At 44.2% G+C, this 12321-nt stretch overlaps 1 protein-coding gene across 2 annotated transcripts in view; it reads right to left on the bottom strand.

Moving 5' to 3' along the window:
• NT5E (5'-nucleotidase ecto) overlaps positions 1-12321 on the bottom strand; it is a 93135-nt gene that overhangs the window by 44871 nt on the left and 35943 nt on the right. For both annotated transcript variants that reach the window (XM_075597892.1, XM_075597891.1), the window contains exons 2-3: positions 7830-8052; positions 6736-6924 (exon numbers count right to left, since the gene is read on the bottom strand). In XM_075597892.1, coding sequence (XP_075454007.1) covers positions 6736-6924; positions 7830-8052 — 412 coding nt within the window. The remainder of the gene's footprint in view (positions 1-6735; positions 6925-7829; positions 8053-12321) is intronic.

A 12321-nucleotide genomic window follows, 5' to 3' on the forward strand; every position in this document is an offset into this window, starting at 1 on the left:
AAAATCTAAAAATATTGCACTAGTGAGTTGTCCCAGTTCCACTCCACACTGGATTTCATTGCAAACTTTTAGCAGGGTAGTTACTGTGGAGTGTTTGGGGCAAAAGCCAGATTTGAATTGGCTAGGGAAATTTGTCTTGGTATAGTAATTGCTTAATTGGGAGTGAACACATTTTTCCATGACTGTGGATAGTATTGGGAGAAGAGAGTTTGGCCTGTAGTTTGAGACAGTGTTTTTGTCCCACAGGTATGGCTTTCATTAGTTAGAATAGGCTCCTCCAGGGACTACAACCCCCAGAAGCCTCAGTGGCTGCGATCACGTGGGCGCGAACAGCCAATAGGGCTGCAGCAGTCCCCTGCTCACCAGAAAGATACTTTTTGTGTGTTTTACTGCCACGTTAGTCGGAGCTGGTACAAGAAAGGGGTCTGTGGCTCCTGCACTAGGCCAGATACCCCTGTTAGGCCCCAGCTAGGCCCGGACTCCCCTCAATTTGTGGCTGCTACAGGGACAGGCCCATAGATAGGGACACTGCCCCTGTAGTACCAGTGAGAGGGACAGAAAGGAAACAGCGGTATCCTGGTCTCGGGTGGTCTGGGACCAAACACCTGCTGTCACAGAGACTCTTAAAGGTGGTACAATCCAAGTGGGACGCGCCCACCGTAGAGGCGGAAGCGTCGCAGTTCGTCAACGGGTACATGGACCCCATCTGTATCATCGGCATTATCTGAGCGCCCGGGTGTGGACACACCCGGTAGGTATCTGAATGACTCTATGGACACCAGGGTGTTGTGTGCTTAGAGGCACCCTAGTACTTGGGAAGGTACACCCATCATGGGTCAGGGCACGGTGAAGGGGTATGGCCCTGTGAGGCTTGTATGTTTTGGAGAGTTAGTATTATTGGATTGTGTAGTAAAACTGTTATATCAATACACGTGTGTTTTATTGCATGGGGTTCCTGTAATGGGGTAAATCCACACAGTACAATCTCGTACAGGTGGAGGCGATACCGAGCACCAATTCAGGTACACCCCAGGTTCCCAGCAGCGGAGGCTCAGGTTTCTTATGAGCCACAGGTATCGCACCGCACCCCCACACACCATAGCCACACATCTCCCAGGGGGTGGGAGAAAGTGCATTACATAAATTAAATTAGTAAAATTACTTAATCATATCTATTGCTGTACCAAGTGAGGGAAAGATGAAAAGACATGTTAGGCCCACGAAAAGACCATTTCTCAATACTTATGATACTGAAATACATATAAAGTAATATATAGACTTTCTGAAAAGTTAACTACAGTGTGTTTCCCACTGCTGTTGAATCTGTTGACCATCTTAATGTGGGGCTGGTATTTAACCTCCATTGTAATGTGTTCTATTCCTTTTTGAAGTGTATAGGTCTAACTTTACAGGGAATTGTGTAAAAGCTTCTGAATAATTCATTGTACAAACTTTTTTAACAATAGGATGAGATATCACATCAAAAATATTGGAATGTTTCATTGAAAAGTCCCAGCTCCTCTTAAATGTTTTGACACGGCAATTTTTCTAGCCCTGTCCAATATTTCATTGTAATTTCATTCAGTGGGTTCTGCTTTCCTCATTTACGCATAAGTTCTTAACCAGAGTTGTTTTCTTAAGGGAGATAGGACCATTTTCTTCGCACTGCTACTAGCAGCCAGACCAAAGCTTGCGTTTTGGAGGTATGTGCAGGAGAGCCGAGCCAAGCTACAGGGAGGGAGGGAGGAAACTTTTCGCCCATGCACTGGAGAGAACTGAGGCAGGTTGCAAGGAGGTGAAAGGAATCTGGCACTAGGTAGACTCAGGGCAGTGTGTAATGAGGACGGAGTCTCTCAATTTGTGACTGGAGAGAGCTGCGGCACACTGCGTAGATGGCATCCCAAAAGGATGTGACTAGGATTAAAAAGTTGGGAATTTTGTGGCTCACACTGGGAAGATGCAGAAGTCCAATCCCTTCATGTCCTGTACCTCAATGTGCTCAAAAGCCCATTGTGACAGTATAGCAACATACTGTACTAGTTCAACAATGGTATTAACACTCTGACAGGACAGAATGTGCCCTAACATACTGTAAAATCTGTACAATGCTGTGGCACGCTTACAAATGTATCACACATACATGTTACTAGTATACTGTACCTGCTTGCTTGTGCTCTATGTGACAAAAGTGTCTAGAGTGTACATTTTGTGTGGGAGTGATGTCTTTCTGTAACTATGTATTAAAGTCCGCATTTGCAAAGGATACAAACCTGACCCAAAAGATGGCACACAAATAACTCCTGTTCTAGCAATCATCTTCATATGAAAAATGCTTCCCTTCTATATGTTGCAGATACCCTAATATATTTAACAGATTTTCTAATCCCCCTCCTATTCTTTGTACCAGGCTGTACATAGAAATCCTTTAGTCTTTCCTAGTGTAGCCTTGTGTTGTTTTGGGGCTATAGTTCTTTCTCCTCTGTGCAATAATCCCTGGTAAGGGCAGGTTTACCAGGAGTAATTATGGGGTTTCCCCACAGACATCTATGCTGTGCAGTAAGGCAGTGAAGATAGTGTCATCAGGCTCTGTGTCCAATTACAGTGACACAGGGGTGGTGCCTATTGGAGTTACTTATTGCATAGCATATCCTGAATTTAGTTAGTTCCTCTCCCCCTTGAGAGAGGCTTGCCTGTTCCAGCAAACTGCCAGGGCTCTGGGAGTGGTGTGGGAGACTATTCCTCTTACTCCATCAGGGAGTAAGGGAAGAGCAAGGACAGCTTCTAGGGCCCTTACTACGAGTGGTGTCCAGGGACTTCCTTCGGGTGGCAACCTATGATGAGCGGCTGAGAGACCGGCTGCATGATGGGCAGTCTGCCATTCCTGGAAAGTATACCTTTGATAAAAAAACTCTTCTCGTCTGAGCCTGGAGTCATTCAGGGAGAAGCAGCACCAAGAGATTCTCTTTCAGAGACTCCTCCCTACAAACTGGGGCTGGGAGAGATGGAGGCGCTGTACCAAAAGTGAGTATGACTCAGCCATACCTCGAAAGCCAGTGTCCCGATGATATCCCTCATACCACCGCGGGAGACTCAGGAGTCCTGTAAGCCAGCAGGTGCACCACCACTATACCATTTGTAACCAGGGTCAGTTTCCTCATGATAGGGCCAACATGAGATTGGGGGGGGGGGGGTGAACACCGTTACTCTAGTAAGTTTTATGATACAATACATCCTCGTTTTATTTGAACCATTTCTATTTTGCTCATACACTTCTGAAGATCTGATATTCAAGCTACCAACAGGAGGGGATGGGACGGGACAGCTGGGACTCCTGTACCATGCCCCGTGAGTAAAGGGGTCTGGGCCACCTCCCGGCAAACTGAACATGTGGCTAGATCTGCAGAAGGGGCCTGCTGGAGGGTGTCTTGGGAGGTGCTTGTCATAGATAGCAAGCTGTAGGCCAGTGGATGGGAGGCCCCTCTGACAGGCACCTCTGTGGGCACCCACCAACAGGTACATCTGCAGGCCCCCTCAATTCTCCAAGGCAGCAGGTAGGCTCCTTTCTCCCCCCATCTCCAAGGCCACATTGCATTGTTATATTGTTTGAAGAGTTGGCAAGTCATATAATAAATTAACTTTCAACTTTAACAGCTCTATAAAACACTAACAAATGTACATTTTTTTTTGTATTCCTGGACTGAAAAACACTGCACTGTAATAATTAAGTCATTTTACACACAGAGAATAGAATAATCACTATTACTTCCAGCTGGCATACAATTTATGTTAACATTTGCAACTTTGAGAGCAGTGCAAAGATTCTTGAGAGTCAGATTTACCAAATAAGTATTGTCAGAATTTCTGATAAATCCATGTATGGTATGTAGCCCCGAGTTTGTTTTACACTCACTGACCCCCTTCCGTGAGAGCCGAGCGGTCGCGGGTGCCGCTGACGACAGCGATGGACCTGCCGGCACTTCGTGAGGGTGGGGGCCAGTGCAGGGAGCGCTCGGTGTCCCTCGAGCTCCGGCGGCATACCCGGATAGCGGGGGCCGCCATTACAACCACTCGCGCATGCGCAGTGATTGCGCAGGAAGTACCCTGGAGTCAGGGAAAAGCCGCGCGAGTGCGACACAAGGCAGGGAAAGGTTACGGCAGTACCAGGGAGATCGTGCATGCGCAGTACAGCACCCAGGAAGCCCGCGAAACCCTAGCCTACCAAGGAAGACTCTAGGCAGGGACTACGAGTCCCAGGAGCCTCTGCGCACCCCACGTGATGCCAAGGACCCAATAGGGCTTAGGATCCCCAGGCAGGCAAGAGATACATTTCGCGCTCTGAGCCACGTTAGTCAGTTGGAGTCAGGGAGCTGTGAAGGAAGGAAGGGTGCAGGGAGCAAGTGCAGCTCCTGCACCCAGATAGGTACCCACACCCCAGGTAGGCCCCAACTCCTCACCAGGTTAGTGGGTAATTGAATAGGGACGGCCCAAGATAGGGACGCTGCCCTTAGTGTTAGTGTGCTGTCTTGTCAGGGTCACGGCTGTCAGTGCCGTGAGGTCTGACAGGCAGGCACAGTGTTGTGCAGCACGTTGGCTGCCAGCATCCAGTGGGTCACAGCTTGTTGCTGCAGGCGCTGGGATCAGTTAAGCAATAGTCAGGACTGGGAAGAGTTAGGGGAGTGGAGCAGGTTATTAACCCCTGTAGGCCCCTAGGAGTTTCCCCCTAAGCCATTGAGGTTGCTGTGCTGTAGGGACGGCCTATAGTACAGTATTGTCCATGTAGTTGGTAGAGTCAGTTAGGGACTCAGCGGGCGCTGTCCTCCGTGCATTGAGGAGGGCGCAGTTCCTTGTTGCGCCTGCAGCAGTCCTCCGGGTGGGATCGTCCTGGAGATGGTTCCGGTGTGCTTCGGTCGCCGGATCCTTTGTGAAGCCAGTTGGAGATCCGAGCACGGGAGTGCTCGGGCAGGTACTATTAAATCAACAAGTGCACCAACGGGCCCTTAGTGTAATAGTGACTGCGCAGTCACCCACATCCTATCTCTTCACGAGTGCGGGACATTGGGTGGGGATCCTATGGACACGGGGTGGGATCATCCTGTGTTGGGAAAGTGTGCGACGCAGTGAGTGTCTCCTCTAGAGAGGGACACCAGTTATTATGGTATTGCTGTTATATGTTGTCTTGCATGTTAGTAAAGTCACTAGTTATTATACATCATTGTGTATTGGTTATTTGTATGTGTCCTGCGAGGAACCACTCCCCCTATGGTGGGAGCCATCGCAGGTGGAGGCGCTCTATCGAGTAAGTGGTTATCCATAGTATTATAATTGCCCCAGGTTCCCCGTGGCAGAAGCTCAGCCCTCCTGTGAGCCAACAGGTAACGCACCACACACCTGGTAACACTATATGTTCCTTGCACCCACAATATATCTGCGATTGGGGGGGGGGAATACCCGTTACAGGTACATAGTCATCTGCTCCCCCTATTTAGGTGGTTGACTCCTATACTGTATAATTTGCTGGAAAAAGTAATCATTTTTCTATTTTCTTTCTGGTGGGGGAAAAAAAATAATAAAATTTAAAAAAAAAAAAAAAACTTCCTCCACCCAAATGCAGCTCAATAGAAGATGAAGAGATCTCATTGTCCTACCAAACCTCCCTGAAAAGAGTTTTCACATGTTGGCCAGTATGTTGTGGTGCCACCTCACAGATGATGCAAATAATAAGAGGAATCATGATAATCAACTACCAGAAAAAAATATTAAAAAAAAAATACATAATATACCAATATGGCTCAAAAGGTTGTACTTTGCAAGAGATTTTTATCATTGCAGTCGACATATGTGTAGCCCTGTGTAATTTTGGGGTTACATGCCTCTCTCATTTTGTGCAATAATTCCTGTTAAGAGGGCAGGTTTGCCAGAAGTCATCATGGAGGTTTGCCCTCAACCCCTTTGATGTGTAGTGTGAAGCAAAGGAAGTGACAGCATGCTCTGTGTCCACTGATAGTGACACAGGGGTGGGTCTTTCTGGAGCTATATAATGCGCATCACTTCCTAAAGTTAGTGTTCTGTCTGAGTCAAGTGTCTGGTGCAAGAGCTGTGAGTCTGGGCAGCTCAAGTGTCAGCATTTGCAGAGTGACAAGCTGACCCCACAGTGTGTCAGGGCTCTGGCACAGATGGTGGCCCTATCTTAGGGGAGAGGTGGCAGAGAAATCCCTGTCTCTATTGCAAAGCCAGGAGGGAACTTCCTTAAGGTGTGCAACTATGCTGATGTGCGGCTAAGTACCGGCCGCTACGATGGGCAGTCTGCCATGTACCATGACAATAAAGATGCCCTTGATTCAAAGACCCTTCTTGCCTGAGACTGGAGTTAATCAGGAAGAAGATGCACCAAGGAGTTCTCTCCCAGGGACTCCTCCCTGCTATCGTGGGGATCTGGAAGGGATGGAGGCGCTGCACCAACTGTGAGTAGAACTCAGCACTACCTCACACGCCTGTCATGGTGAAATCCCCACTACCATCGAGCGGGAGACTCAGGAGTCCAGTGAGCCATCAGGTGCACCACACAACATGACACGTAACGGGGGGGGGGGGCAGTTTCTCACATAGGGGTTAGGATCAGAAGGGCCATGGGAAAACACTGTTACATATGTAATTACCAATATACTGAATATGTCATTTATATTAATACTACTGGTGAGAAAAACTCCACATTGGCATGTTCTTGATGGGACTTACCCGTGTAAAGGAATGTATTTGTGTGTCCTCCTATTACAACATCTACTCCTTTCACCTTCTGGGCAATAAGTTTATCCGTTTCAAAACCTGAGTGTCCCAGAGCTATAATTTTGTTTACGCCAAGGGTTAGAAGTTTATCAACTTGAGGCTGTAAGGCTGTGATCTCATCTTCAAATAACAAATGTGGACCTGTAATAATTATTATTTTAAAATGGATTAGTCATACAATAAAGGTATTTTGTTACGAATAATCCTACACACAATAAATGTTCTCACATTTACAGTACAGATTAATTTGTAACGTTGATTGTATCTCACAGTTTTGTGAAGGCCATATAACAGCTAACAGCGAAAATAAATATGTTATTGTTTATCAGCACTGGGGAATTGTGCAGTACAACAGCTCTGTTGGTTTACTATACACATTACACTGTTGCTACGCTGGTGTGCAGAAGCACTTCATAAAATCTCTGCCTTTGCTTTTGCCAACCTTGTAAAATTAAAGTGCTCAGGTTTTATGTATATATATTTTAGTCTTTACAGTGTCCACACAATTTCTTTTCTCAAGGTTCTTATATCTATTAAAAAAAAAAAAAAAAAAAAAGAGGAGAGAGAGTCCAAAGTTCTACTGATTATGCTTATTTTGGGACAGGATTTTTTTTTGTCTCTATATGGACCTGACTGCTGCACAAAACATGTTTTCACCTTACTTTGGATCCACAAAATATTATAGTGTAAGAGCCCAAAGACAGATCTCAATGGATATACAGTTCTACATACTATTTTCAAAGGTCAGCACTACATTATTTTTTAGTCTGTCATTTCTAGTTTTCAGTATTCAGATTAATAGTTAAAAAACAATATGGCTTGTACTTAAAAATGACAGACTATTACTATTAATCAATCAGATGTCATAATTCAAACATATTATTTATGAAAGTTAATTTGAAATGCAAAATACAAATTATGTAATGATAGACAAGATAATTGAATCTTTATGTAGCTTTCAAAATACTGTGGCATTTTGGCAAGTAAATACATTTCTGCGCCCTGCAAGAAATATGGAAAAACGGTGACAGCAATGTATAACCTACCTGGAGCAGATAGAACTGGGGTTTCCTTTGAAGTATATCCAATGATCCCAACTTTTTCAGCACCAACCAGTAATATTCTATAGGGGAGATAGTACCCAGTAATATTAGGTGCAAGTTGTTTATCTGATCGAATGTTCGCACTCAGAATAGGACATTTAACTTCCATAAGGAATGGATCTAAAAGTCCATTGACTCCGTTGTCAAATTCATGATTTCCAAGTGCCTAAAACAAAAAGGGTGAAAAAAGGAAGTTATTAACATAGCTTAAGTATTACAATAAGAAATATTCTCTGCGGTAAAAAAAAAATGTTTTTGTTAGCACACTACTTTTTACAAATAAATCAATAATATACACCACAGATATTTTTTTGTAGACGAGGAAACTGCTTTGGCATAGGAAATTACAAAACCCATATAAAGGGTACAAGACAAGAGCTGCACAGTTAACTTGTTTTCCCCAGGTGGTTCCTAAATCAATAATCCAATTTTTACATGTTCATATTATCATCATTGCAAAATGTACAGGGTAAATACAAGATGTACATTCGGGCAACTATTAAATAAATACAAATATGGAAAATACATTATATAAATGTAAACCATCTAATTAAAAAAAACTATACAAAAAGGAGTAATTAGAGTAAACGGATGAAAAAAAAATGTACATAAGGTGTGATGTGCTTATAGTTTAAATGAAAATACAAGATAATTGATGCTAATGACGAGACTAGCTCCCAATGAAAGAGGTTCACTTGAAGGTACACCTTGCTGGGATAACTGATAGGACAACCTTTATTAATCTCATTAAATAAACAAGGGCGGTTGGGGGTGTAGTTTAGTTGATCCATGGTTTCAAATGTAAAAGGCTAAAAATAATGTTTAAGTAAACAATAAAAATGATTAAAGGTATAAAAGCAGCAAAACCCTATATGTTTTATTTTATTTTTTTCAATAAAAATCAGTTCTGTAGTATTAAATTCTATCTGCATTTTTTCTTAACTCCTAATGCCATTTGTATTGATTACTCTTGAGGAAGCTGAAATTCAGAGAAACCTGTTGTCGTTTGTAATGAGGTGAAACCATAACATGTTGTCTATCACGTTTTTTTTTCTCTCAATTTCCATGCTGTTAAAGCTAATCTTGCTGGGTCCTTGGGGAGAGTACATTTGGAACTAGCAGAAGATGGAAATTTTTTAAATCTGTGTACTAAGCTCTCCTGCGCCAATTTGGAACATATGCAATAATTGTGGACCTCTCCTTAGAAGCGGCATTGACGTATGCCAGAGAGAAGCTCCATCGGGCGGTTAGGGAATCTATATGTTTTCTATTTTCGATTTTCACTCTTGAAAATAAACTTGGAAGTTTCGGGTTTGCTCTCATCACCACTAAGGCCCAGGGCATGCTTACTGCTTGCTTGCTCTCGCTTGCTGATGCTTCCCGCTGAGCCCCTACAGCCGCAATTAAAGCGGCTTTAGTAGGGGCTCGCGCATGCTTTCAGTTGCTTGCTGAGGCGCGCTTGAACAGAGCCGACACTGAAATTTAAAATTCACGCGCTGACTCCGCTCACGTGACGCCTCAGCAACCAATGAAAGGAGAGCAGGGATATGTGGACGGGCTACTGAGTGTGTGGCGCCAGCGGGGATAATAATTCAAAAGGGGTATCCTCTCTCTCTGCTCGCCCACCTCCTCCTCCTCATGTAACGTCCTACTCTCTCCCCCAGCATAGCTACATGTGTGTCCCCCAGCAGCACAGCCGCTGTCCCCGGGCTGGGCAGCACTTCAGGAACTGCGTGTACCAGGGGCAGCATAGCTACGTGTGTCCCACCGCAGCACAGCCGCTGTCCCTGGGCTGGACAGCACTGCAGGAACTTGCCGTTGCCGTGCTGACCGCGCATGCGCGATGACGCGACATAGCCACCGCAGGAATCCCGCCTCCAGCCCCGCCTCCCACCAGCCTCGCGAGTACACTCGCTGTCTCTGAGGCAAGGCCACGAAAAATGAGCACTGACGGCTGTCGCAGCTAAGCGTCAGCGCGCCTGAGCAAGAAAGTATAAAGTATGGACGTGGCCTAAGGCTGTGGCCCTGCAGGAGCTGACCTTGCTCATGCATGAGAGCAGTGACATCACCAGCTCTCCAAGTATAAGTGCCGGGTGTCCTGGCTATTTTGCACGCTATTTCGCGCGTGCGGGGGGCATTCCGGGCAAATTGAGCGTGCTTCAAAGTAAAAAAAATTGTTTACTCAAGCTCCAAGCTTGAGTGAGTGCGTGTGCCCGAGCACCGCATGAGTGGGAACTTGCACATATACATTAATGTAATTAAAAGCGGCAAGCATCACGTGCTCAGCACCAGCGGGGACGCAACTTAAGTCTATTTTGGGAATACCCCATGAATTATCCAAGTGTTAGAAAATCCCTTTATTCATTGACCATTCTCCTGGATGGCTCTTGTTACTGCTGAGGAAGTCAGCTAGTTTCCACTGAAATATGAAATTTGGTATACGAATTTCTTCTTACATGACAGCACTCCCCTTCTTGTTAAAAGTACATAATCAGACACACCCTTTTCTCTCCCTGTAATATCTCTACTTAATACAACATCAGCTACTTTAATGAAACTCAAGAAGAAAGCACGACAGGAATGGTATCCAAATATGCGCAAACTGCACCGTTTATTAGATCATATGCAGAACCGAGTAGAGTAGAAAAACAAGCACTACTGTCCTGGAACCTCTCTGCATGTTCAGTCCCCTGTTCTGAGGCAGCCATTGGTCCTCAGTGTAGTTGCAACATTGTTGCTTTTCCCCATTGCTCCCAGCCTTGGCAACCCCCCTCTGTCTAAAACTCTTTTGGTTTGGCTTTACCCCCTTAATATATTTTGAGAGTTAATCAGTCCTGTCTTATTCCTGTCTGCACAGGAAAGTGCGCTTCCTTTTGGATCCAGCAGCCATTAGGAGCAGTCTGTACCCCATCTCTTGGTAGAATTAGCTTAATTCACCTCTCCCGCACATATGTGATTTACCCACAGTTCCCCTCATTTGTTGTTATTGTTTGTTTACAATAAAAGAACAGAAAGAACGGACTGCATCTAAAGGGAGTGAGTTAAACTGCCTGTCTCTACCACTAGCCGCAGTGTGCAGGAGTTAGATCAACTACGTTTCAGGGTGATACAACTTTCCTTCATCAGGTGGGGTACTGTATATTTTGGGGTCTACTCCATAGCTTGAAAACTCCTGGTTATACATTTATCATTTATATAGGCAACAGCCTTCCAATTATCTGAGTTTATTTTCACTGGTCTTCCCTGGAGATTTGATTGGAAGCGCAATAGTGCTATATATATGGATTTGAACTCTCGGATGTTAGCAGTAGAGCCGTGGCTTTCTTTTGGGTGTGTGTTCCATGAGTCTAAAATAGTTTGTTTGAAGGGTTATGTGGAGGTGAGCCCACAGGACGACATCAATTACAGATATGAATAATCAGATTTCTGGAGGTCATGTGTTTTTTCTTTAAATTGACAATTTCTTGCAGAAGAATGTTTTTTTTCCTTATGCTGTATTGATTATTATCCCTAGAAAATATAGTCGCTACACTAGTGCAAGCCGGTGTCAATCTCACAATAGGGATGTGGAGTATGCATCCTTTAAATCTACGAAAGACAAGAAATCTCCTGGATGGATGGCTTGAAGTATAGAGCGTAGAAATTCCATCTGGAACGTTCTTAATCTTAGAAACTGGTTTACTCTCCTTAAATCTAAAATTGCCCTGTAATCTCAGGGTGTTTTTTGAACAAGTATCAGCTTTAAATAAATTCCCTTGTTCCTTTTACCTGTTGGAACCTAAGAAACTACCTCTGTTTGTATTAGATGATAAATAATCTGATGTAGAGTATTGAGTTCTGATATGCCCTTGGGAGTATGGTATAATGTGAAAAAAAATTGTTTTGGAATCGAGAAGAGCTCCAAGGAGTATCCCTGTCTGATCACTTTCAACACCCAATGGTGTGTGGTAATACTGTATGTATGGACCCAATCCTCCAAAAAGTTAAAGATTCTTGCCCCAGACTGCTGTTTGGAGGACAGACCTCATTGGGTATTAAACCTTGATTGGCCCTGAACTTGGGAACCAAAAAAAAAAACGGAGACCTCGCTCTGCTGCTAGTTTGTCTTCCATAAAGTCTTCCAGGCCTGTATGCTTTAGCTTCTCTGAAAGAGTGAGTTGTCATAAGTGGAAAAATATATATATTTTATCCTGCGGAAGGTATTGATTTTTTCCCAATAATATTTCGGCAGAATATTTAATCTAATCTGTCTTTGAATAAAAGTTTCTCAATAGCTTTCATAAATTGTAGAACTCGACACCCTCCTGGATATCTTCCATCAAATTGGATAACGATACATGAAGAGATCTGGATACTCATGCCACTGATAATTTTGGTTTATTAGCAGTTCCTCCTGTTAAATATACCCGATTTAAAATCAATTTCATCTTGTGAT

Source organism: Ascaphus truei, chromosome 4, assembly GCF_040206685.1.
Source record: "Ascaphus truei isolate aAscTru1 chromosome 4, aAscTru1.hap1, whole genome shotgun sequence".
NCBI classification, from domain to species: domain Eukaryota; kingdom Metazoa; phylum Chordata; class Amphibia; order Anura; family Ascaphidae; genus Ascaphus; species Ascaphus truei.